The sequence below is a fragment of the Scyliorhinus canicula genome, chromosome 10, assembly GCF_902713615.1.
Source record: "Scyliorhinus canicula chromosome 10, sScyCan1.1, whole genome shotgun sequence".
Taxonomy (NCBI): domain Eukaryota; kingdom Metazoa; phylum Chordata; class Chondrichthyes; order Carcharhiniformes; family Scyliorhinidae; genus Scyliorhinus; species Scyliorhinus canicula.
The window spans coordinates 108,783,848-108,811,585 of NC_052155.1; the positions used below are offsets into that span (position 1 = coordinate 108,783,848).

At 45.6% G+C, this 27,738-nt stretch overlaps 1 protein-coding gene across 9 annotated transcripts in view; it reads right to left on the bottom strand.

The window, feature by feature from the left end:
* arfgef1 (ADP-ribosylation factor guanine nucleotide-exchange factor 1 (brefeldin A-inhibited)) overlaps positions 1–27,738 on the bottom strand; it is a 280,401-nt gene that overhangs the window by 164,696 nt on the left and 87,967 nt on the right. For all 9 annotated transcript variants that reach the window (XR_005462112.1, XM_038809540.1, XM_038809538.1 and 6 more), the window contains exons 5-6: positions 14,271–14,450; positions 8,215–8,482 (exon numbers count right to left, since the gene is read on the bottom strand). Coding sequence is in view for 8 of the 9 variants with exons in the window: in XM_038809540.1 (XP_038665468.1) it covers positions 8,215–8,482; positions 14,271–14,450 (448 nt within the window). In the remaining variant the exon portion in view is untranslated. The remainder of the gene's footprint in view (positions 1–8,214; positions 8,483–14,270; positions 14,451–27,738) is intronic.

Sequence of the window (27,738 nt, forward strand, 5' to 3'; positions counted from 1 at the left end):
AAATCAGGAGTGTGATGAAATACTCTCCACTTGCATGGATGGTTGCAGTTCCAACAACACTCAAGAAGTTCACAACTATGGACTTCCGGTGGCGTGGGCGTGCAGGGTGGCTGCTGCGCGAAGAGCTCCCGCCGGTGGCCGCAAATCGCGGCGATTTCGGGGAAATCCCCGAGTTGCGACGCACCCCCCCCCCCCCCCCCCGACTACCGTCGGCCTTTGGGGCCGTCGCAAGCAGCCAGCGGGGCCGGATTAAAAACCGGTGAAGAACCCCACGCGGGTGTTGGGGCGGCGCGGGCTGAGGTCCTGGGCCCAGCACGGCGTCGGGGCCAGAGCAGCGGGGGCAGAGGTACGAGGAGGCGAAGGAGGCAGGCCCAAGTCCAGGACACCATGTCAGGGCGGTGTCCCATGACGGATGGCTCCCACCTAGGAGGAAGAAAGAAGGTTGGAACCTGGTCCCAGGGGAGTTCTGGATGAGTACAGAGGGGAAAGGAAGAGAGCTGGAAGATTTAAAGAAATTTAAATTTTGGTGAATTTTTTTTTTCCTCCCCTTTGTCTTTAAAAAAAAAGAATAACTCAGATTGATGAAGGACAGAAGGGTGGAGGGAGAGAGAGGAGAAGAGAAAGAAAGTGAAAAATAATAAGCTGCTGAAGGATGCGAAAAGCAGCGTCGAAGAAAGGAGGAAACGCGGGGTCGCCGCTGAAGGCGAAGATGAATAAAAGTGGTGTTAGGATGGCGGAAGCCGAACTGCAAAGCGGGGCCACACTATTTACGGTGGAGAAGATGACTGAGGTGATGGTGGGGGAGCTGGAAAAACAGTTTGCGAGGCACATGGAGGCCTGGAAAAAGGAGACAGCGGCTGCATTGATGTTACTGGTGGAGGAGGCAATCGCCCCGATAATTGCCCCGTTGAAGGTGACGGTGGCAAAGGCAGTGGCCGAGGTGAGAGAGCAGGGCAAGAAGATGAAAGAAGTGGAGGAAGCCGTGTCACGACACAGCGACCAGGTCACCTCGATGGGAGATGAGTTGCAGAGGTCTCCGAGCAAAGCTGGAAGACTTGGAAAACCGTTCAAGGCGGCATAATTTGAGAATTGTGGGCTTGCCCGAAGGGACAGAGGGCCCAAGGCCAACACAATACTTTGCTAAGAACTTGGCGGAGCTGCTGGTGGAGGGTGAGAGCCCCTCCCAGTACGAGCTAGACCGAGCCCATCGGTCATTCAGGCCGAAGCCCAAAGTGAACAAGCCGCCAAGGGCAGTAATTATCTGCTTCCATAAGTTTTGCATGAAGGAGAAGGTGTTAAACTGGGCGAAGCAGAAGCAGGAGGTACTATGGCATGGTACTACGATCCGGATCTGCCAGGACTTGACGGTGGAGTTGGCAAAAAGACTTGCGGCGTTTGGGCGAGTGAAGGCGACGTTGTACAAGAAGGGAGTACGGTTTGGTATGGTGTACCCAGCGAGGTTGAGGGTAACGTATAACGGCAAAGACTTTTATTTTGAGACAGCGGATGCGGCTGAGGTGTTCATGAAGGCAGAAGGCTTGGGACAGACTTGGGAAGAGCGGAGCCGGAAGAGAGAATGTGGACTGTGTTTGAACAGCCGGCAAATGTATAAATGTTATAACTTTCTTTTTACGGATTTTTTATTGTAATCTACTTCTCTTTGTATTGTTATAGAGTTTAAGTTAATGGTGGGTTAATGGGCGCTCTGTGTTGCGATGGTTACATGTTATGTTAGTGAATTGTATGGGTTGGATTGTTGGGTTTGGTTTTTTTTTCTCTGGGACTGGGTGGAAGGGGAGGATATGTCTTGGCGGGGGGAGCCACCCGCACTAGCTAGCTAAAGTCAGTCAGCTAATGAACAGAGGTGAGAGGAGAGGAGGGCTGCGGACATTGGAGCCTGGATAGCAGGCGTGAATGGGCCCTCGAGGCGAGCGAGAGAGGGGGGGGGAGGAAGGGTTGGATGCTGGGGGATGTTGTTTCTGGGGGAAAGGTGGGGGGGTTTTCAGGAGGGGGGGAAAGGGGTTCGATGTTAACAATGGACAGGGGCAGGTCAGGTTTATGGGGCAGAGCCCGGTGGTATGTTGATGGTGGATAAGAAAGGTGGGGGGGGCAAGAGAACCCCAGTAAGGATAGTTACATGGAACGTGAGAGGGCTAGGAGGTCCGGTCAAGAGGCCAAGGGTGCTTGCGCATCTTAAAAGTCTGAAAACCGATGTGGCAATGCTGCAGGAGACTCACTTGAGGGTGAAGGACCAGGTGAGACTTAAAAAGGGTTGGGTTAGCCAAGTGTTTCACTCTGGATTTGATGGAAGGGCTCGAGGGGTAGCAGTGTTGGTCAGCAAAAGGGTACGCTTCCAGATGGAGAAGGTAGTGGCAGATCAGGGGGGTAGATATGTGATTGTGGCCAGGGCGCTGGACGGGTGATTAGTGGCGCTGGTATACGGTCCCAATTGGGACGATGCAGGATTTGCGAGGAAGGTGTTTGGAGCCATTCCTGACTTGGACACACACGAGCTGATTGTGGGGGGGGGACTGGAACCTGGTGCAGGAGCTAAGGTTGGACAAATCACGGCCACGCTCGCTGGTCCCATCGGGGGGGCAAAGGCGCTAGCTGGGCTAATGGTGGAAATGGGAGGGGTGGACTCTTGGAGGTTCCTGCACCCAGGGGAACGGGAGTACTCGTTTTTCTCAGCAGTCCATAGGGTATACTCGCAGATTGACTTTTTTGTGGTGGGAAAGGCTTTGCTGGCTGGAGTCAAGGGGTCGGAATACTCTGCAATTGCTGTGTCAGATCACACGCCACATTGGGTGGATATGGTGCTAGAGAAGGGGGTAGTGCAGAAGCCGGGGTGGAAACTGGATGTGGGGCTTTTGGGGAACCAAGTATTCAGTGAAAAAATTGAAAAGGTAATTAAGGAATATGTAAGATTCAACTGTACGGGTGAGGTGTCAATGGCAGTCGTCTGGGAGGCTCTAAAGGCGGTAGTGAGGGGTGAGGTAATTTTGTTTAAGGCCAGGGTGGACAAAGAGGAGAGGTTGGAGCGGCAGAGGCTAATAGATGAGATGTTGGAGGCAGGTAGGAGTTATGCGGAGGATGGCGACCCAGCGATGCTGGGAAAGAGGAAGGAACTACAGGCGAGCTTCGACCGACTATCCACCAGGAAGGCGGTGCGCCAACTGAGGCGAGCGAGGGGTGCAGTTTATGAGCATGGAGACAGGTATGTTAGCAGGTCAGCTCCAGAGGGAGGCAGCAGCAAGGGAAATTCTTCAGGTAAGGGATAGGGCCGGGAAGTTGGTGGTGGCTCCGGAGCTGATTAACAAGGTTTTTGAGGAATTCTACGAGAGGTTGTACAGGTCAGAGCCACCCGGGGGAGACCGTGAGATGCTGGGATTTCTGGATGAGTTGGAGTACCCAAGGCTAGGGGAGGGAGACAAGGCTACATTAGAAGGAGCAATACTGGAGCAGGAGATAAAAGACGCGATTGGGAGGATGCAGTCGGGGAAGGTGGCAGGGCCGGATGGGTTTCCGGTGGAATATTATAAAAAATTTAAGGATAAGTTGGCACCCCTGATGGTAGGGATGTTTGAAGAGACGATAGGGAAGGGAGTGCTGCCGCAAACCTTGGGGCAGGCATCAATTTCACTGTTGCTATAAAAGGATAAGGATCCAACGGAGTGTGGGTCGTATAGGCCCATATCACTTCTTCATGTGGACGCAAAGGTATTGGCAAAGGTATTGGCGGGTAGGCTGGAGGGGTGCTTCCCGAAGATGATAGGTGAGGATCAGACAGGGTTCATGAAAGGGAGGCAGCTGTTTTTGAATATTAGGAGGGTCTTGAACGTCGTTGTGGCACCGGCGGAAGGGAAAGAAACAGAGGTGGTGGTGGCACTGGACGCCGAGAAGGCGTTTGATCGGGTGGAATGGGGGTACCTGATGGCAGTGCTGAAACGGTTTGGGATTGGACCAAGATTTGTGAACTGGGTAAAGTTATTATATAAGGAGCCGAAGGCGAATGTCCGCACGAACAATATCAGTTTGAGATACTTCTCTCTCCACCATGGGACGAGGCACGGATGTCCTATGTCCCCCCCTGCTGTTTGCGCTTGCGATTGAGCCGTTGGCCATCGCATTAAGAAGTTCGGGAGCATGGAAAGGAATAGTATGGGGGGGATAGAGCATAGGGTGTCCTTGTATGCCGACGACTTACTGCTGTATGTGTCGAAGCCGAGTGCGTCGATAGGAGGAATATTGGAGTTGCTGCAGGTATTTGGGTCTTTCTCTGGGTACAAGCTGAACTTGGACAAGAGTGAGTATTTCGTGGTGTCTCAACCGGGGGTGGGGGCAGGGGTGGTGGGGCTGCCATTCCGTAGGGCAGGGACTCACTTTAGGTATTTGGGGGTGCAGGTTGCCCCGGAGTGGGGAAGGCTTCGCAGATACAAGATCACTAGTTTGGTGGGGAGAGTGAAAGCTAACCTGGCGAGGTGGGATGGTCTCCCTCTGTCACTGGCGGGTCGGGTGCAGGCGGTTAAAATGAATGTGTTGCCGCGATTTCTGTTTATTTTTCAATGCCTACCGATTTTCCTGCCAAAGTCTTTTTTCAGGGAGATTGAGGGAAGGATTACCTCGTTTATATGGGGAGGGAAGGTGGCCAGAGTGAGGAAGGTGCTGCTACAGAGGGGAAGGCAGGCAGGGGGTTTAGGTCTCCCGAACCTGATGTACTATTACTGGGCGGCGAATGTGGAGAAGGTGCGGAGCTGGGTCAGGGCGGTTGATTCCCAGTAGGTCAGAATGGAGGAGAGTTCATGCAGGGGGTCGGGGCTTAAGGTACTAGCAACGGCCCCGCTCCCGATAGCTCCGGGGAAATACTCAGGGAGTCCGGTAGTAATAGCCTCATTGAAAATCTGGAGGCAGTTTCGCCAACACTTCAGGTTGGGGGCAGGGTCGAGGGAAATGCCGATCCGGGAGAACCACAGATTTGAGCCAGGGAGGTGGGACGGAAGCTTTCAGAAATGGGAAGAGAAGGGGATTAAGACTCTAAAAGATTTGTTTCTTCGGGGTCGATTTGCAGGATTGAGGGAGCTGGAAGGGAAGTATGGGCTGGAGCAGGGAAAAGTGTTTAGGTATATGCAGGTTCGGGACTTTGCCAGGAAGGAGATAGAGTTTCCCGGTGGAACCGGCCTCCACGTTGTTGGAGGAGGTGCTGGCGGCAAGTGGACTGGAGACGGGGGCAGTGTCAGTGGTATACGGAGCTATGTTGGAAAAGGATAAGGCACCACTGGAGGGGATCAAAGCGAAGTGGGAGGAAGAATTGGGAGAGGTTATAGAGGAGGGGGTCTGGTGTGAGGTGCACCGGAGAGTGAATGCCTGCACCTCGTGTGCGAGGTTGGGGCTGATACAGCTGAAGGTGGTGTACAGGGCACACTTCACGAGGGCAAGGATGAGCCGATTCTTTGAAGGGGTAGAAAATGTGTGTGAACGTTGCGGGGGGGGGGGGGGGGGGGGGGGGGCTAATCACGTTCATATGTTTTGGTCCTGTCCAAAGCTTGGGGAGTACTGGAAGGAGGTGTTTAGGGTAATTTCCAAGGTGGTGCATGTGAAGCTGGACCCGGGTCCCCGGGAGGCCATATTCGGGGTGTCGGATCAGCCAGGGTTGGAAACGGGTGCGGAGGCAGATATCATAGCCTTCGCCTCGTTGATCGCCCGAAGGCGGATCCTGCTGGGATGGAGAGCGGCCTCTTCACCCTGTGCCCTGGCGTGGCAAGGGGACCTGTTGGAATACTTGACCCTCGAGAAGGTTAAGCTCGAACTGAGGGGAAGCTCGGAGGGGTTCTACAAGTCATAGGCACTATTTATTATGCACTTTCAAGAACTGGATAACATCAAACATTAGTTTTGGGGGGGGGGGGGGGGGGGGGGCTGTGTATGTTGAAGATGGCTCTGGGTAATCCCAGATTCCTTTTTTTTTCTTTGTCATTTGTTTATGTTAACATGCGGGCTGATGTCTGGGCATGGTGGGAGGATGGGATCGTTGTTACTGTTATGGGGTTTGAGATATTTGTTGTTGGTTATTGATTGTTGTTGGGTGTAAATTCGGGAGAAAAATTGTGAAAAAGGAGAATACAAATTTCTTTTTTTTTTAAAGTTCACAACTATCCAAGGCAAAGCAGCTGTTTGATCTGCCACACATCAATCACCTTAAACATTCATTCCCTCCACAAGTGGCACACAGTGGCATCAGTGTATACCATGTACAAAATGTACTGCAGCAATTTGCCAATTCTCTGTTGACCTTCCGATCTGGAGCACATCATCCTGATTTGCAAGTAATTGCCATTCCTTCACTGTTCAAAAAAAGCAACTTCACCACCACCTTCTCATGGGCAATTAGGGATGGGGATTAAATATTGGCCTTACCAAATGTTCAAAACAAATGAACGAACGAATGAATGAATACAAAACATAATGTTTTGAAATTCCACACTGCAATTTTTTGATGTAAATGGAAATTCAGAAATAGTAATAGACAAACTGCCTACATACCAAGTAATACAGGTTACATGTACCATCAGCCCACAATCTGCTCACCAACAATGCTTGTTGAGCAAAAGGCCGGTAAGGTACTAATGTTGAGGGAGAGAAACGTTAAGATTTTTAAAATCCAAGGATTGCAAGCCATTTGATATCAACTTGTTCAGGAACAAATCCAGAATCAGAACAAGTCATGGAAGTCTGTAATTCCCAAACGTTTAATAGATCACAACACAATGTGTACATCCTTTAAGTAATCATGATCAGAAATGGCTAGTCGCAAAAAATACATGTATTGTAGCTTCACAGTGCGTTTGGAGAGAATCCCACATCTGGGGCATCTTTTAAGACTGTTTAATTGTTACCCCTCGTTGAAATGTGAATTTGAGCTTACCTTCATCGTCAAAAGAAATCGCAGCACATGATGGAAAGATCCATCAGCCCCTTCTGAAGACTAGACAAAAAAATGTTTTCCTCAACATCCACCCCAAATTTCATATCGAGGGTCTTGGATTTTTTTTAAACTTCAATCATACCCATCTGTTATTGCCAGAAATCTATTTGATACCTCCTAATAATCAGGCAAGAACCAATTTGATTTTGGTGTGCAGTGTGTACTGAAGTTTGATTTAACAAATCTTTGAGTGGGCGAGGTGCATTTACTCTAAAGAAAGTTACTTTGACAGTTTCTGAACAGCAACTAGAACTTTCCTCTAGATATGTGACTCACTGCGATTTTGAAAACTTAAGTCATTTGGAGCACAGAATATACCCTATCTGGCCAAGGAACTACTACAGTTGCATGGAACAGACCTTATTAGATGCTGATTCCAACCAGGTAGATGGAAATGTGGCTAGCCAAAGTACCTACACAGAAAAATGTCCTTGTTTGCTGCAAGCAGTAACTCAAACTCACCTTCTAATTACAAGACAGTTCAACTACTGAATCGATGGGTAAAGATTGAATTTGCATCTTTTCAACTGAATGTAATTAAGTTTTGGGATAAGTCCTTAAAGGGAAACCAAAACCCTAAATAGTACAAGATAATAATAATCCAGATGAAATAACTGAATGCCTTGGTAAAGTTAGCCTCTGTGTCGTAATGACATCTGGAGAAATGCCCCATGCTGGAGACAGACAGGGGGCAATGTCTATTCAACAGAAATATGGTGGGACAGGCTCCCAATAGTTGAAATCATGATGTAAAGTACTGTGGGCTGTCCATGGCCAAAATTCAAAGCAATCCTGATGATGGCACCACTTTTCGCTGGAGTTCAGCGTCAGAAATGATGTGTTCTGTGTCTGTTTCTACAATAGAATGGGCAGTCTTGGTAAGCAGCCAAAATATTTCATCTTTTAATAGAATTATAACTATTAAGAGAAATTGAAGAAATTAAATGCTTATTCGCTTTTCCACTGTGTGAAATGCTACAGGGACCTGTTGCTGACAATGGAAGGAAAGAATTGTAAGTACAATGTAAGGCAAGGCATTTTAACCAATACTTCAAGGGAGATACTGGCCTACATTCTACTATATATGGAAACTGAACTGAGAAGCAATATTGCTTTCCCAACGTTTTAGTGTATTAACTAAGGAAACAAACAAATAATTTCCTTCCTTTAAACTAGCACTTTCCTAAGTCACAAAAACTATATACAAGAGGCTATAATTAAACTTTATTTACTTTTAGCTGCTGTGGCCTGGTCAACTTCTGTTTGTTCATTTTCGGCATTACAAATATCCGCCCCATTTTCTGGTTCTGTGTCCTCTCGAACATGCTTGTCCACTTCATTGAGGTGGCCTGATTCAGGCACCTGTGACACCTCAAGAATAGGCTGGTCCTCAAGTCGATTCAGTTGTGGAGATTCGGGTTCACACTGGTTCACATTGGACTGTTGGAGGTGATGCTGTTGCCGAAGTCTCTCCTTTTCCATTTGTTTTACTTCCTGCAGCTGTATGCACAAAGACATGGTTTAGGACTGAAAATGGAGCCCAGTCTTACATTTCTAAGGAATACGGTGTTAAGTCTGACAATTTCCTAGCTCAGACGGTATTTTTGGAAAGGCGGGCACAGACTTTGAAGACACGTTCAAGAACAAGAGGGGAGATAACCTAGTTATCAAGGAAAGAGAAGTTGCAAATGTTTTCTTTGATGAGCAATGGTGGTTTAAAAGGGATAGTGACAGAGTTCCTAAGCAGGTTCCCAGCTGTGAACCCCAACGACAATTGTTTTTTTCAGGAAATTATTTTCGGAGTCAATTTTTTTTGGGTTTCCACTTAAATTTCTTTTACAAGGGGTTTGCAGTTGGATGGTCAGTGGCTTTGAGCTACTGAGCTTCGAGGCCAGAGAAACAGTCCAAAGATGTGCAGGTTAGGTGGATTGGCCACACTAAATTGCCACTTAGGGTCCAACGGTTAGGTGGGGTTACTGGGTTACCGGGATAGGGTGGAGGTGTGGGTTTAAATGGGAAGCTCTTTCAATAGCCAGTGTAGACTCAATGGGTCGAATGGCCTCCTTGTGCATTGTAAATTCTATGATTTGTGGAACAGGATTAAGAGAGCAAGAAATGACTCTCATGGGTGAGTTTAGACAGCACAAGAGGGAAGGCAAATCAAAAACCAGAGAAAGATATGGGACCAGGATAGAGGCAGGCAGCACTTTGGGGAAGGCTAGGCTTTGTAAACAAGGATTTTATGGAAACAACAGAAGCTGCCAATGAGGTACATAAAAGGCCCTAGCTCAAGTCACAAATGAAACTGCCCTCACGGGATTCCTACACTCCATCGCTGCTCTATATCCCACTACTGTCTGTTTTATTTTGAATTGTGGGTTGCAATTAGCTGAAGTCACAGGTACTTATGGGTGGGGTGAAGGAAAACAGGGGACATATAAGAGGCCAGAGAAACAGAGAATTGGGAGTTGGTACATTTTCAGAAAGTTATTCTAGAAATGGATGAGGCCATGAATAAATTTGAACAAGTGAGTGAGAATTTAAATTTGGAATGTTGAGGGATTGGCAACCAATATAAATTAATGGCAACAGGGATGGTGGGTGAGTTGGACTTGATATAGAAGTGGGAATGAGAGTTTATACTACCTGTCCACCTTGTTGTCGGAGGTCGGTTGGTTCAGCTGGCTGGATGGCCGGTTTGTGATTATAGAGTGATGCTAACAGCGTGGATTCAATTCCCGTACCGCCTGAGGTTATTCATGAAGGCCCCGCCTTCTCAACCTTGCCCCTCACCTGAGGTGTGGTGCCCCTCAGGTCAAATCATCACCAGTCAGCTCCCTCTCAAAGGGACCCTGTGGCCCTCTGGGACTGTGGCAACATTTACATGTATTTACCTTGTTGTGCTGTGTTGTTTGTGGGATCAGCACACAATAAGATAAAAGAACTTTCTGCCTCGGGATGCATTGCTAACCAGGCCTAAGGCAAGGATGAGGAACTGAAATAATGGGTGGAATACTCCCATCTCGGGAGGTTTCACACTGTGGAGGTAGACAGGAAACCATGTCTTCCAGCCCCGACCTCACTAATTATGCCACATTTCACTGCATTCCATCGTGGCGTAAGCCTGCTGGCGCGTAATGAAAAGGCACCCATCATCACTGACCCACAACTGAAGAAAAAAAAATGGATCTCCTGAAAAAGATGGGCATCCTTGATGACAATGAATCTAGAAGATCCATCTGTAAATGCTCCTCCCACCCACTGCTGTGGTTTTCCAGGTGCAGGGTTGCTGGTGACCTCCATTCCAAACTCCAGAGACAGCCACAGTCTTTGCTCAGACGGGTCCTGACATCTGCACGCTACGTTGTTCCAGAAGTGTTTTTGATCGCCGTGTTTTCCTGCTGGCGTCGAGGAGAATCGGGCATGTGCGCAAGATTCTGGTTGGGCCTTCATCTGCATCCCATTAGAGGGGTGCAAATCTGTACTACACTGGCCTCCAGCAGAAAAAAAATTTGTTTCACATTTGCGTGAACTTCTCACTGTATCTTTCGCTGGTACATGTGGCATGTACCAGCGAAAGATAGTGAGAAGTTCACGCAAATGTGAAACAAATTTTTTTTGCACTCCCACCAAATTTCTCTCAAATCCCCCCGCAGCTGCATTGACCCCGCCAATAGGGCCATGGGATAATTATACCCAATATGCCTGAATGGGAGAGATGTTGGTTGGGGAACTGTGTTTATAGATTTTTTTTAAAGTGATTCCAAGAGCTTAAGTGCACCTATAACCATGATAACAGAATGATTAGGAGAGACTGAAATGAGCTAAGTACATCTTCTTATGCGGGATCAGGGTATTGAACCGGATGGTCAGCCATGATCATAATGAATGATGGAGCAAGCTTGAAGGGCCGAATGGCCTCCTCCTGCTTCGATTTTCTATGTTTCTGGACTCCATGTTGCTATTCAGATGCAACTTCTATGTGTCTTTGGATATGCTGTGATTTGGTAGTCATATACATAGAATAAAGAGATCAAAAGTAGAATAAATGGTATAAAGATTTTGAGTAAATCATTGTATGTTGCAATCATACAGAATCATGGAGTATAATGTACCCGAGTACTCATGTTGGATTGTTTAATATAAATTCATTCAATACCTCGTTCTGCATTATTATAACTGCAGTCTATGCATGCTGGTGTTTAAAATAACAAAATGAATTAGTACAAAAAAGTAGTCCCAACATGGGGCTTTGAATGATGATGTTTTGGAAGATCCAGGATGGAAGCTGGCGAGGAAAGCTCTGACTGAGAGAGTGTCTGGAGAAGACAAAGGCAAGATTAAGAATTTCAACACCAGGAGGGTTGAAGTAGACACGGAGGTGGGGGATGTTATAGAGTTGAAAGTGGTCTTTGCAATTGAGAGATCTCAACATCAGAAATACCAAAGAAATTGTCTACAGTTCCTCCAGTACAAATTCTGTAAACCTGCCTCTAATTCTAATCCCCTTCCTGTCCACTGTCTCAAGCTGAAGTACGATTTTTTTTGTAGCCCCATTGAACCATTCAGATTCCAATCCCATGCCATTCATGCCGCAAAGGCCAACTACTTCCTGATCCAGATATCATGTGTACAGTTCAAAAAAAGCTTTTCTGTTACAAATATCAACTTGGAAAGTACAAATTTCAATTATGATTAATCTTTACATTTTGGATTTGAAAGCCATGTTATTACAAAAAAACTACCAGAAAGGTGAGAATTAGATTGGTGAAAAACATCTCAATTTCACCAAACAAATAAAGATCAGCATGCATTCGCAGTCAATAGATTAACAATTTCTGACATTTTATCTCATTCTAGAGAGTCTGAAATGAGCCAAGTGCATCTTCTTGCACTGTTGTCAGTTTTCCAACTACAATTTCGAATAAATTTAATTCAAATCAAATTCACATGGCATTGCTAACATTGCGTAGGTTACACTGTTGTGGTGGGGGGGTGTCAGAGGATGGCAATGCTGGAATTTGGATGGGCATGAAAAAAATTGAAACAAAGTTTGAGAAAGATGTGTTTCGTGAGAATAAGGATTTTTTGATAATGGTTTTAAGAATATTTTTGTTAACAACTTGCATTTGTATTGTGTGTTTATACAGCAAAATAAAGAAGCATTAGTGTGGTAAATTTGACACCAAACCACACGAGGAGTTACTTGAATAGATGACCAAAAGCTTTCTCAGAGGTAGGTTTCAAGAATCATCTAAAAGGAGGGAGAGAGAGAGAGAGAGAGAGAGAGAGACTTTGTGGAGTGGGGGGGGGGGGGGGGGGGGGGGGCATTCTAGAGCTCAGGCAGCTGAAAACCTTCAATGGTGGAGCAATGAAAATCAGGGATGCAGAAATGGCCACAATTGGAGGAGCACAGGAATCTTCAATTTCCCCCAGAGTAAAGGGGTGGCAGGGCCAGGGGAACTATTTGAACACAAGAGAGAGACTTTTCAAATTTGAAAAGAATTTAATTTTCCAGACCAGGAGTCAATGGAGGTCAGCAAACACAGGAGTGATGGATGAATGGGACCCAATAGATTTACAGCAACATATTTTTGGATCAGCTCAAGTATACCAAGGCTCCAAGCCAAACAAGAAAACATTCATATAGTCAAGTCCAGAGGCATGGATGGATATTTCTCATGAACTGAGGTAGTAAAGTAGTCACCATAGTTCCAGAAGACCACAGGTTGCTTTCCCCTTTGAGGGGGAGAGCTGACTAGTCGTTATTAAACCTGAGGATCACCTCACCTCAGGCAAGGGGCTAGGTTGAAAAGGCGGGCCTTCATTAATAACCTCAGCTGGTATGGTGATTGAACCCACGTTGCTGGCCTCACTCTGCATCACGAACCAGTTGTCCAGCCAACTGAGCTAAATCGGCCCCCAAACTGATGTAAGGGCATACAAAAGCAGTGTTACAGAGTTGGGAGTAGCAAATGGGGTGATATTGCAGATATTGGGTTGAAAGCAGATCTCATGGTCAAATCGGATGCCATGAATGGCAACCATCTGATTGGGCCTTAGAAGGCAACAGAAAGTCAGTGTCTAGGGCAGGGGTGGGCAAACTACGGCCCGCCAAAGGTCTTTATGCGGCCCACCAAGATCAAGTCATTAAAAAAAAAAATTTTTTTTTTAAAAATATTTTTTTTTTTTTTATAAGGTTAATGGGGGGGGCTGTTGGGTTACTGGTATAGGGTGGATACGTTGACTTGAGTAGGGTGATCATTGCTCGGCACAACATCGAGGGCCGAAGGGCCTGTTCTGTGCTGTACTGTTCTATGTTCTATATGAGGCGCCCAGAATCATAGCCGGGTGAAGCGCCATTTTTGAAAAGTAGAGAAAAAGAGGGCTAAAGGCAGGATGCCGCCGGGGGAAGCGCTGAGGTATATGCCGCACGCTAATTGGTTACAACCGGGACTATTAATTAATATACTATGCGGCCCTTTAAAATTGTGAATTTCTGAATGTGGCCCTTGCACGGAAAAGTTTGCCCACCCCTGGTCTAGGGAATGGGGTGATCAGGGGAGTCAAGGAGAAACGGTTTTGGTCTTCCTAATATTTACCTGGAGGAAATTTGTGCTTGTCCAATACTAGAAGTCAAACAAATAGCATGACAAATCAGACACACACCAGGGGTTTGTTGAGAGAGGTAGTGAGGCAGAGCTGGGTGTCATCAGAATACATGTGAAAGCTAACTGTGAATCTAAGTGTGTGGATGAGAAAAGGGAGGGGGACATGGATAGGTCCTTGCAGAACTCCAAAAGTAATGGTGCTGAAAAGAGAAACGATTGCAGGTGATTCTCTGGGTACGAATAGAATGTAACCAGCCAAGGGTTGTTTCACCCAGCTGGATAAGTGGAGCAGCATTAGATCATATGGTCCAGCTTTGTCAAAGGCTAAAGCTAGGTTGAGAAGGACAGTTTACAATGTCACAGTCATAGAGAATATCATTTGTGCTTTACCAAATATTAAAAAAACAATTGCTATCATAATTTAGAATTAATCAATCCATCCATTATATTGCATCGGTATATATGAAAACCTTTTGCTCATCACATTTCAAGCATCATTCATTCTCCTTAAATTTCACAATTACAGAAATGAATAAGCATATAATATACAAAAAAAAACAATTTTTAGTACCCAAGTTTTCCGAGGTATTCCAGCAACCAACTGTTTTGCAGTTCTGCAAATCAGTATTTTCTTTTAAATTTCAAATCAACTCTACCTTCAAGAACTCAATACTCACTGCTTGGTTTTCCATTCGTGCAAATATAACATTCAACATCTGTGTTAGTGTTGCCTTGGCTGTGGTTTGGTTTATTAAGTTTTTGCTGGCCAGGTAAATATTGTAGCATGTTCTAACAGCCTGTAACACAGTTCCTTCGTGTATTTCTATATGCTGAGATGTTACTGCAGTTAGTAAGGCCTAAACAGAGATGGGAGAACAATAAAATAAAACATTATTTTCACCAAAATCCTTCGGCAACAGTATTGAAATCATAAAAGGTATTTTATTGAAACAGTCCATACCCACATGCAGCAAGATCTGGACAATATTTAGTTTTAGGTTGCTAAATGGTAAGTAACATTGGCACTCAGAACTGCCAGACAATGACTAGCTCTAATAAAAGAGAATATAATCATCTCCTCTCGACATTCAACCATCTCCAACAAGAGAGAATCTAATAGTCTTCTACTGACTTTCAATGGCATTACCATTGTTCAGTACCGCACTGGCAAAATCCTGGATGTTACCATTATCCAGAAACTAAACTGGACCTGCCACATAAACACTGCGGCTGCAAGAACAGGTCAGAGGCTAGGAATTCTGCAGCAAGTAACTCACTTTGATTCCCCAAAGGCTATCCATTGTCTACAAGCACAAATCAGGAATGAATTAGAATACTTCCTACTTGCTTGGATGAGTGCAGCTCCAACAACATTTAAGAAGCTCACACCATCCAGGACAATGTAGCCCACTTTATTAGCACACCACCCACCCCTCCACCATAGACTTACAATGACAGCAGTGTGTATTATCTACAAGATGAACTGCAGCAACTTGCTAAATTTCATTCAATGGCGCCTTTCAAATCAGTGACTCCCGACCACCTGGTAGACCAGTGGCAACATACACATGGGAACACCACCGGAGAGCTCCCCTCCAAGTCACATACCATCTTGACTTGGAAAAATGTTATCATTCCTTCATTGCCACCGGGTCAAAGTAATGAAACTCCTCCTTAACAGCACTGAGGATTTATCCACAGATACCGCCATGGTTCAAGAAGGCAGCTCCTCCCCTCCTCATAGCTAATGCCTTCCATACCAGGCAACATCATGGTAAATCTCTTCTGCACCTCTCTAAAGCCTCCACATCCTTCTGGTAGTGTGGCAACCAGAATTGAACACTATACTCCAAGTGTGGCCTAACTAATTGAAATGAGTAAATAATTTTTGGAAAATATTCAATGTCTTTGGCCCTAGGCTGCCCAATAACTACAGTCTCCAGGTTTGTAAAGTTAAACACAATTAATTTATTTACTGTGCTTTCCTTGATTCTCTGAGAAATCACCCCACTCAGGTAGGATCCAATCACTGCCTGTCAACAGCAGAATACAGGTTTTGGGCCAATTCACTGGGCAGCAGCCAACCAATCAAACCAAGCCCCACCAATTTCACGGGTGCCAAAAAGTCTGAATTCTGCTATCCGAAGGCTAGCACAGTGTACTATGTTGCAACTTTTGAGTTCCCTGCTTCTTCTGCTGGACTTAAAGATATATGTCCATTAAGCATCCATGGATCAAAATGATAACGGTAAAAATAAAGAAAAGGGAAATAAGGGAATCAATAGGAAGGGTCATAAGGTTTACACTATAAATAGTTTTATTTGTTCATTGGATAGGAACATCACTGTCAACACCAGCATTTGCTCCCCATTCCTAAATGCCTCAAAGTTGTACTCAGTTTCCTTTTTGAACAATTACAGTCCATCCAGTCGGTGCAGGTATGTCTACAGCGCTGTTGGGAATGGAGTTCCTGGTTTTTGAACATCTGAGAGTGAACGAACAGATCAAAGTCAAGATTGTGTGAAGCTTGGAGAGGAACCTGTGGTGGTGGTGCTCCCATGCATCTGTTGCCCTTATTCTTCCAGGTGGTAGAGGTTGAGGGTTTGGAAGGTACTATCAAAGGAGGTCAGGCAGTTACTGCAGTGCATCATATGATAGTACACACTGCTGCCTCGGTCGCCAGTTGTGGAAAGAGCGAATGTTTAAGGTGCTGGTGGGCTGATAAAGAAGGCTGCTTTGTCTTGAGTGTCAAACATCGAGTGTTTGTGGAGCTATGCTCATCCAGGCATGTGGGGAGCATTCCATCACAAAAATTGTTGCTTTAGAAACTATCACCATCTTGCAGGGAGGAGAAATAGAAATATGTAATTCAATTATCAATGGAAATTGTTCACTAAGTTACAAAAACAGTGGTTGTAGTAGTGTGAATAATAACCATAAGCGTAAAAATAAAGCAAATGAAAATTAAAGTCCAACGCGATGGTCTACCATTTTCAAAGGTCAGAGTGTGCTCTACTACAAACCCAGCTGCGAGAAGCAATTACCACACAAATTCTGCTATTATTTTTCTTAGTACACCAATTCGACCTTTCAACAAGATATGGAGCAGTCAGGCTCACCTGTGAGAGTGATGAAATAAAAAATGAAAGCTGAAATAATTTAAAGCAAGAAGTTTTGAAAAATGTAATAGAGGATCTAAAGAGGAAAACAAAGCTTTAAGAAAAAAGAAAATTCAGATTTCTGAATGTGATTAGGAACATTTTTAAAATAATGCAGCAAAGATTTGTAATGGGACACGGGTCATGTCATTGCACAAGAAAAAAGCAATGGTCTACTTAGCCAGTGATCAATGTTGAAGGTAACCTCATATGCAAGGTGAAGCAACCAAAACAGCTATTTCAAAAGGATGGTGGTAAATGCAGATAGGGCTTTTAATTAATACTCTAGATTAGAAAAATGAACCATGATTTTTACTTCTAAAATAAAGCGAATTAGTCAAGATATCATTTTAGTATACAAGCTCATTGTTTCTCAAGCTGTACTGAAACCAAGACAACTCATAATTGTTTAAAAAGGCCAATATGGAACATTCGATTGCGATGTGCAAATTCTTTCCAAATCATCCTCTTCTGCAATATTGCAGTGCATCCTATTCAATGCAAAAGTGTCTGAAGATTTTTCCTCAAGAATTTTGGTTTTGCAAACAAAGGGCGCAATTCTCCAAAAAGATTTCTAACTGTGGTAGCGAGCAGGAACTGCCGCGAGATTCCCAGCGCTCAGCCCAGCGGGGCCGGCAAAGCTATTCAACATTAATTGGTCCACTTTGCGAGGCCCCACGGGCTTCTCGCTGCAAATGAAGGCTCACCAGCCAATTTGCTGACATTGTGCTCATCAGCCCCCTGCTAACAAGGTTGAGCAGCTTTTGCTCAGCCAACTTCAGCCAGCTCGCAACAATGAGGAGACCGTCCCCAAGATGCGGCAATGCGGAGCTGGGGAGGCTCCTAGACGCAGTGGAGACCAGGAGAGATGTCCTGTTCCCCAAGAGTCCCGGAAGGTGAGCCACAGGGCAGCCAGTGCTGCCTGGGACGAGGTGACCAGGAGGACTCCAGTGCCGAAAAAAGGTGAACGACCTACATCGGGCAGCACGGGCGAATAGACACCAATGCCCCCACCCCCCAACCGAAGACCTTTCCGCCCCCACACAAGCACCCTGCATCCCCCCCCCCCCCAATCCTCCATGCGGCCCAACCCTCCCTTCACCCACCCATCATGTGAACCATGCGCCTGGTGGAGGCCTGCCAGACATAAGAATTCTCACCTCCTTCGAGGAGCAGGTCCTGGAGGTGACGGGGGTGGCCGAGGTCAGGGTGATCACCAACGCGAAGGTTGATGGCAGCCACAGAGGCAATGAACCACCAGACCAGACGCAGAGGACCTGTTGCAGGTGGGCATTGCCGAGGCACAGCAGAACATGGCCCAATCACAGAGGAGCATCGCATAGGACATCAACACAATGGTGCAGTTGTTATTGCCTTACTTACTGACCACATGTCTATTCTCTTGCAGGTTCTCCAGCCAACGGTGCCAGCCCATCCCTGGTGGGCCCCCTCTCCAGCCTTCCAGGAGACCAGCTCGGAAGAGAGCTCCGAGGAAGACATGATCGAAGCATCACAGCTGTCATCCCCATCCTCCAACAGCGCAGATACACGCACCTCGGTGGGAAATATTAGTGGCCACGCTTCTGGGGCACAATCCAGTGAGCACCACACATCTGCTGAGGTACATCAGGTGAAGGCAGGAACCCCCAGACGAGACAGCAGAGGTCTGCTGGATCCTTGGACCCACCTGGGTCCCGGCCTGATGCTGAGCCTCTGGTACAGGATTACCTGGGGTTGATGGAGACTTTAAGGGAGATGTCAGTGATGCCCTAGCACGTTCATAGCCAATTAGAATCGTCGCACAGTCTATGGGCGCAGGAGGTGTCGCTGGTAATGCATGACACCGAGGCCAATACTGCTAGGGTGGCAATCGGTGCATGTCAGCAACATTAGTGGAGGTGTTCAAGGCATTGCGCAGTCGGTGATAGCCATGGCTGAGGGTCTCGACAGAATGTCCAACTTGCTGGGGGGATGTTACCCAGTACCGGGCTGACCTCGATGATGTTCTGCTGGACATGACCCGCTTTCATATAGGAATAGCCGAGCGCTGCGGAGTTTGTCCCAGTTGCAGGTGGGCATTGCCGATGCACTGCAGAGCAAGACTCAATCACTGAGGAGCATTGCAGAAGGTGTTGGCATGATGGTGCAGGCTTCGGGAAGCCGCCAGGGCTGGCAGAGCCAGGTGATGCAGGGGCAGCCAGGGCTCAAATCAGCTTCCCCCCCATCCCAAGGTGAACCCCGGGGCCCTATGGACCCGTCCCATAGAATGGCGACGGTGGCCACCAGTTCCCCCAAGTTCCACTCCTCTGATGAGACTGCGCCTCAGTCAGCACAAGGGACAGGGAGGCACGGTTGTGCTTGTGCCTCTCTCAGATACACCTCCGGCTCCAGAGGATGCCCTCAAGGGGCATCAAAGGCCACTGGACAAGGTAAGCAGCTGGCTGCCTCCACCTCTGATGTGCATCCTGGGGAGACATAAATGTAGCAGCAGAGCTCGGAGGGACAAGCACATTGAGGATCACGGAGGGCAAGGGTGGAGGTGAGGGGGGGGGTGAAAGTATAGAGTGAAGGGCTGCACCATTGGGAGGCTGGGGAATTGTAGAACATAATAAACATCCTTGAGCACAACCAGTACGACGCCTCTGTCGCTTTCTTCTGCAATGTGGGACCTCGACCTCCGAACCCGCGGCCCATCTCGCCAGGCATCGCCCCCTTCCCACCCAGGCTTATCGTGCACAGGTGATGGGTGTGAACAAGTACTCAGAAGACACGCAGGGGTCAGACTATGGCATAGATTGAGGAGCACTGCCACTCAGCTCTCTGTGGGTTATCATCATGCCCCTGCCCTCGACAGTGACCGCTGACATTGGTGGAGGTGAGGGGGGGGGTGAAAGTATAGAGTGAAGGGCTGCACCATTGGGAGGCTGGGGAATTGTAGAACATAATAAACATCCTTGAGCACAACCAGTACGACGCCTCTGTCGCTTTCTTCTGCAATGTGGGACCTCGACCTCCGAACCCGCGGCCCATCTCGCCAGGCATCGCCCCCTTCCCACCCAGGCTTATCGTGCACAGGTGATGGGTGTGAACAAGTACTCAGAAGACACGCAGGGGTCAGACTATGGCATAGATTGAGGAGCACTGCCACTCAGCTCTCTGTGGGTTATCATCATGCCCCTGCCCTCGACAGTGACCGCTGACATTGTCAACACAGTCCCAGCACCCTGGAGTGATGTGACACAGACCCTGGGTGTTCGGATGTTGGCTGCTGCATGTGTGGTGCTGCCTCCCGCAGTGTTCAGGTATTGTGTCCAGGTATCACAGTCTGTTTGGGATGCTAGGCAATGACTCCCACATGTTACATGGCCCGCTCATCCACAGGAATCCACTTGGGATGTGTGATGTGCTCACTTAACCATAACTGCCAATTCCCTATTAGCGATATCCTTCAGCCGCACGACCAGAGGCCCCGGCAGTTGGTCGGGGTTATAGGTGGTCGGTGGGGCAGACGGGCAGGGACAAGGTTTGCCCCCATGAATGGATACACACGATCCAGGGGTTGGCATGGTGGTGCCACACGTGGTTGCCCCCTCCGGCGACTAACCCCTGCAGAAAGTTGTCCGGTGTCCCCAGGCTCTTTGCCTGTGATTAAAAATGGCTCCTCACCTCCTTGGCTTCCCACAGAAGCCATTCCATCAGCTTCAAAAAGATACAGGTTCATCAACCCCCAGACAAAGGAGTACAGGGACCTTCTCCCCAGACCTGATCCCAATCATCGAACGCCCGTCCTCTTGCACCATCTGTTCAGCCACGCATTAATTTGCTCTATCATCCTACTTGTATGCTCACTTGCGCGAGTTCTCCAGAGATTGCTAATTTCAAGGTTCTGTTTGCTAATTTCATACCTAGCTCCCTTTCCCTTTTCAGTTTTTTGGGCCTCATTCTATGTTTCTTGCTGCCTTGTATTGTTCCTCATTATTTCTCTCGGTCCCTTTGATCTCTTTATTTATGCTCTTTCTTCCAGTTCAATATTGTCTCCCAAATCTTTTGTTTACTGTGGCTGTTTTAATTGATAAGCAGAGTTATATTTTCTCTCAAGTGCACATATTGGTCTTGTGTCGAGCTGAACATTTTTGAACACCTCTTACTCTATCAGTAATTTTACCCGATAAGCGTTCTGACCAATTTGCTTAAAATGCTTATGTACTGGCTTCAAATACAGACAATTCTGATATTTGTTTTTGATTCCAGTTTCTTTTCCTCTTCAGGTCTCAAAGTTGTTTTTGTAAATTTTCTATCTGGTTAGTGCAATGAAATAGGTGAAAAGTAAAATCTACATTTTGAACTTCTGACACATACTATTTTCTCGTAGTAGCTAGAAATTCCCAGCACTTAGACCAGGTCATGTTTTCACAAGGAGCGTACAATAATTTCTATCTTTAAAACCAAATATTATGGACATGGGCTATTTTTCAGAACTATGCAATTTTTTAATGTATCACATGCATTTCAAGGAATTATGTCTTTGGGGATGGAAATTTTAAAATCCTCAATTTTCTGCTGGTTATGTATTCCTCATGGGTACATTCTGGTCTACAAGGCACAAGTCAGGAGGAGTGTGATGGAATGCTCTTCAATTGGCTGGATGAGTGCAGCTCCAATAACATTCAAGAAGCTCAACACCATCCAGGACAAAGCCGCTCACTTGATTGATATTCCTCACACAAATATTCAATGCCCCCACCACGCATGGGCAGTGGCAGCCTTGTGTACCATCGACAAGATGCAGCAATTCGCCAGGTCTCCTTAGGCAGCTCCCTGGAAACACAACTACCTGAAGGTTCCCACCATCCTGATTTGGAAATATATCGGTGTTCCTTCACTGTCACTGGGTCAAAATCCTGGAATTTCCTCCCTAACAGCACTGTGGGTATACCTACTCATCAGGCATTGCAGCAGTTTAAAAAGGCAGCTCACCACCTATTTCTCAATGGCAATAGGGATGGGCAATAAATGCTGGCCTAGTGATTTTTTTTAAAAAATGCAGCCATATTTGAAAATTTAACTGGCCTTTTAAGTCAATGATAACTTTTCCCAGAAGCACGTGCAACATCAGAAACAACATAGTTATTTGATATTCCACGGGATATGTGGCACAAAAGGCACACACTAAACACAAAGTTAAAATTTAATTTATGTAATTTCAGTCCATTTGTCACATTTAAATAACTTGCTTTGGACTTCTGGTGAAGGGGTGTGCTGATTGGACGCACAAAAGATGGCTCTCCTCATGGAAGCTCAAACTTAGGTGCTCTCGGCACAAAATAGCCCACTAAACCTGGAAGAAAAAAGCCTCACCCTCCTCCAACACCATCAAGACAAGACATGCCAAGTGACAGCAACTCCAGGGGTAGCAAAGGCGGTAAAAGCCTTGAGAGAAGCCTGAAGATGGCAAGCACGCAGGGTGATGAGATCCCAACCACACCTGATCGGGAAGGACCACTAGACCACACACAGGACCCCCCCCCCCCCCCCCCAACCCGGTTGAACGAATAGAGCGAGCTCCTAACACAGGAACTCCAGGAGCTCAAGGGTGCCATCAAAACAGATGATGCCAGGTGATGGTGGCAAAGGGGCTGGTCACCCTGCATGCGGCACTGACAAAGGCAGAAAGGCGGCTGGAGACTTCGGCCTAACTAAAATGTCCACTCTGGCTTCCATCTATAACAACAACAATGGACGCCACATTCAAAAGGTGGAGACAGGACGAGGGGACACTTGACGGTTAGAGACATTAACACAGACGACAGCAAACATCAAAAGGAAACAAACTGAGACACATACAGGTCAGAAACTTCACCCGCAGGGAAATAACGACGTGCCCCCAGATACAAGAATATTCGCTAGTTTAGGAACTGTTGGATGTGGGCGACCTCGAGAGGGGGAATTGTGGGGACCTGTATGTGCGACTCTTGGAGGTGGTACAGTCTCGGAATAGCCGGAACTCTTTATGGAGAGGAGAGCTGAAGCTCTAGCCATTGCCTCCCTAATAGCCCTCCGAAGAAACCTGCTTGGTTGGTGATCAGCAGTACCACCCAAAGCTGCAGACTCGCTGTCCGACCGGGCGAACTGGAAACTATAAAATTTGCCATTGGGGATTTGAAGAGGGCTTCCATGAGATGTGGAAGCCGTTCACCAACCTGTTCCAAGACCTGATCGTAGCCAGTTTTTCTGATGAGGTTCAATAATGCGGGTGCACGGTGGCTAGCACTGCTGCCTCACAGCACCAGGGACCCCGGTTCAATTCCGGCCTTGGATGACTGTGTGGAGTTTGCATTTTCACTAGTGTCTGCGTGGGTTTCCCTCCGGATGCTCTGGTTTCCTCTCACAGTCCAAAGATGTGCAGGGTAGGTGGATTGGCCATGCTAAATTGCCCCTTAGTGTCCAAAGATGATTAGGTAGGGTTAAGGGAATAGGTGCTCTTTCAGAGGGTTGGTGCAGACTAGATGGGCCAAATGGTCTCTTTCTGCACTGTAGGAATTTTATGGTTCTAATATAAAAAGAAACATTATGACATTAGAATTATAAAAGTTGCACAAGTTATTATTCTAATTTTTGTCAACTTGTCTTTGCATTTCTAGCATGAATTGTCCACTGATTTAAGGAATCACAATCATATTTGTATGCAGGTGAGACATATTAAATTAATAAAGGTGTTATCCTGTATGCAATGCCTTTGCAGCAGGTCCACAAATACAGAATTGAAAGTTGGGCATTTGGCAAATAATAATCGTGTCATACCTTCATCACATCACACCTTTCAAAGACATCAAACTGGGATTTAAGGTGACCAATCTCCAAAGGACATATTGATCGACGTAAATGCTCAGCATTGATGATTTATGTATGTAAACTGGCTCAAAGATCCTACTACTAGATGCAAAGCTATATTTAAAAATTCTAATTAGTGTAGTTTCCAATCAGCAATGAGCAAATTTTCTCAATACTTCTTATAAATTAGGCATGCAAGAAGCAGCAGCTAGTACAAACAAGCCAATTCAATTGTTCAAATACTTTTTTCTTCCTGTCTTTCATTGCCAATAACAATGTAACTGTAGTCACTCTAAGAGTGCAGTGTAAATAAGAGTTCATTTGGTTAGATTGGTTCACCTACGCTTAAGACAATAAATATTAACGTATTTTTAATCCAGTGTTTAGAACGGGTTAGCGAATAGGAAAAGTAAAAACTCAAAACAAAGTTAAATATAAATAAAGTATCTAGGCTCAGATATGGAAAGCAGGTTTGTGTCTGGATCGCAGTAGAAGTTTGTAAACAATACTCTTTCCTTCCTTCCCCCCCCCCCCCCCCCCCCCCACCCCCCACCCATTAGCGCTATTGAACTGAAGTGTGAGTTGGAGGGGCTCAAAAAGTTGGTGCGGGTGGGGTGGGGGGCGTTATCTGAATAGTTTCATGCGGCCTTTTGTCACAGCGTGTACAGGTTCAGAATAGGGTTAGTGTGACAGTTAAGTGTTGCCTTCCAAGAAGCAGGGTGAGAAACATCTTGAGCTGACTTGAAAGTGTATTGGAGAGGCAAGAGGAGGATCCAGCCATTGTTATCCACTTTAGAACGAAGAACATGAGGAAGAGGAGGCAAGGGGCCCTATTAGGAGAATACCAGGAATTAGCAGCTAATTAAACAGAAAAACTTCAAGGGCTATAATCTCTGGATTATTTTCCAATCCACTAATCAACATTGTGACAGATTAACATGTGTCTGAAAGAGCAGTGTGACAATGAGCAGTTTCCTGTTCATGGGACAACTGACAGGAAGGAATTAGATCACTGGATAGGCTCCAATTGAATCAATCAGAGACTGTGTCCAAGCAAACAGGATAAATAGGACATGAACAAGGACTTTAAATTATTAAGTGTGGGAAGGTGGGTTGGGGAAGAGGGTTTAGGTGAAAATATCAGTTCAAAAATAAACAAAAGGGAAGAGAGCAATCGTTTTTGTTTCTAGTGAGTTTTTCATTTCAGTGAAGGGCCCTTAGATATTTTGTACAGCCAAACAGGCACAGTAACGTACAAGGGACCAACTTGTGCTGTGTCTGTGAGAGAACCTATGGGTTGCTGCTTCGTCTAGGGCAGGGGTGGGCAAACTACGGCCCGCGGGTCGCATGCGGCCCGCCAAAGGTCTTTATGCAGCCCAAGATCAAGTCATATGAGGCGCCCAGAATCATAACCGGGTGAAGCGCCATTTTTGCAAAGTAGAGAAAAAGAGGGCTAAAGGCAGGATGCCGCCGGGGGAAGCGCTGAGGTATATGCCGCACGCTAATTGGTTACAACCGGGACTACTACGACCGTCCTATTGGTCGCACCCAACTATACCCACCAATAAGACAGCCCCGCTCATCTACCCCAGGATGTTTGAAAGTAAACCACTGGTCGAGTTTTATGCATCTCTGCATTCAGAAAAGTTTCAAAATCTTAAAAAATTTGCAAGAAAGATGTTTGTGTTGTTTGCATCAACTTACATTTGTGAGCAGACTTTCTCTATAATGAAAGTTAACAAGTCAAAGAACAGATCACTTCTCACAGACCCAAATCTTCAGTCAGTGTTAAGGATCAGCACAAGCAACTTGACACCTGATTTTAACAAACTGGTAAATGACTGCAGTCAGATGCATCATTCTCATTGACATTGTTCTGTTACTTACCGAGTTACTTTGTTTTTCAAATAAATGTGTTTCATGTGAAGTTTCTACTTTAAAATATTAATTAATAAAAATTAATTGCTTTTTTTTTCTTTAAACTGAGTTACTTTGTTTTTCAAATAAATGTGTTTCATGTAAAGTTTCTACTTTAAAATATTAATTAATAAAAATTAATTGCTTTTATTTTCTTTAAAAACCTTTTATTTTGGCTATTTTAAATATTAATTATTTTACTTAATATACTATGTGGCCCTTTAAAATTGTGAATTTCTGAATGTGGCCCTTGCACGGAAAAGTTTGCCCACCCCTGGTCTAGAGGGAACATTGTAAGAGAGTGGATGACCAGAAATTGTGTCTTCGGCACTGCAGTTAAAGGGAAAACTAGAATAAGCAATTAAACCAGGTAGAGGAAATAAGAAATATTTAAGTATAACATTAGAGCAGAAGCACAGGCTAGGATGTGTGGCTCAGGTAAACATTCTTTATAAAAATACATGGAATATAAAGATGAAAGTGAGTAAATTGCAGTGCAAATTCAATTTGAAGAGCACAACATGGCAACCATTACTGAGAGGTCGCTGCAAGATAGACAATACTGGGAACCGAATATACCAGGTTGTAAGGTCTACAGGAAAGATATGTCAAATAGTAGAGGGCGAGGAGTCGCCTTCAGTGATTAGGAATGACATAACTTGAAATGATGAGAGGATCAAAAGAGGTAAACTGGCAGCAGAGACTCGATGGGTAGAATTAGGAAATAGAAAAGCATCAAAAATGTAGTGAATTGTGCACAGGCCCCCTGTAACAGTTGTGAAGTGGTAGACTGTATAAATGCAGGGAGTAGACAACCATGTGGCAAAAGCAGAGTGGTTTCAATGGGAAATTTTAACTTTCATGTAGGTTGGGATAAGCAGACTAGCACATCAGTAAGATTGTGGCTTTCTTGAATGTATCCGGGATATTTTTCTCACTATGTCTGAGAACCAAGAAGGGATTTGAATTTGTTTATTACCGAGGTACAGTGAAAAGTATTTTTCTGAAAGCAGCTCAAACAGATCATTTAGTACATGGAAAAAAAGATAAAATGAAAATACATAATAGGGCTACACAATGTACACAATGTAAATGCATGAAATAAACGAATGAAGCAGTAGGAGATGCTCAAACAGAACGTAGTGTTATACCCAACCAGTATTACCCCAAGAGGGAAAAAAAAAATTGCCACAGGCAACTAAGCAGGTAGGAGACAACATCAGACTCAAAGATAAAAGAATAGGAAATGAAAAAATAAAGCCCAAATCCTGGTAAATGGGAAAGATACAAAGAACAGCAAACGGTGACAAACAGATAAAGAGCTATAAAAAAGGGAATGTTGAAAAAATCTTCTGAGGGATCTCAAAATCAACACAATTTTATTAGGAAAAAGAGAATGCAATATAGGCCGTGTAAAAACTGATAAAAATGATACAGCCAATGAAAATCAGGAAACAGCAGACATTTGCAGTAGCAGTTATAGTAGAGAAAGCAGTCAGCATGTTAGATATCCTCAGTAAATTAATATTGAATCAGGGTCAGAGATCCACAAAAAATAATGTAAGCAAAATACAAAGGAAGAAGAAAATAATGGCATTATGAAAGGACAAAGTGACAAGATCTGATCTCTTCTATCTAAGGGTTTTAAAGGAAGTAGATGGCAATACTGCAGTTGCCCTAATTATAATCTTCCAATGTTCGCTTGATTCATGTCACTCGACTACATAAGAAAGGTGGCAGAAGGAAACCAAGGAAGTAAAAGACAGGGAAACGTCTGTGCATGTTATTTCTATAGACTTCCAGAAGAAAATGTTAGTTAAAATTAAAGCACATGAAGTTGAATGGGTCAGTATTCTAATTGGCAGAATATGACTAGTGACATCACCCAAAGATTGGTGAAGGATCCTCAACTGTTCACCACATTTATTAAAGACTGAGATGATGGGACAGAAAACCACGTATCCAAATTTGCCAATGATAGATGTCATTATAAGCTGTGGAGACAGGAACATAAAATTACCACGGCTGAATGAATGCACAGCGTCATTATGGCAGTAGTCTTTGTATCGAGATTAATAGAATACAAAAGGGTGCAAGTTATGTTTTCGCTATACAAGATCCTGGAAAGGCCACACGTGTAGAACTGCAAGCAGTATTGGGCACCACGCCTTAGGAAGGATCATAGAATTTACAGCGCAGAAGGAGGCCATTCTGCCCGTTGAACCTGCACCGGACCTTG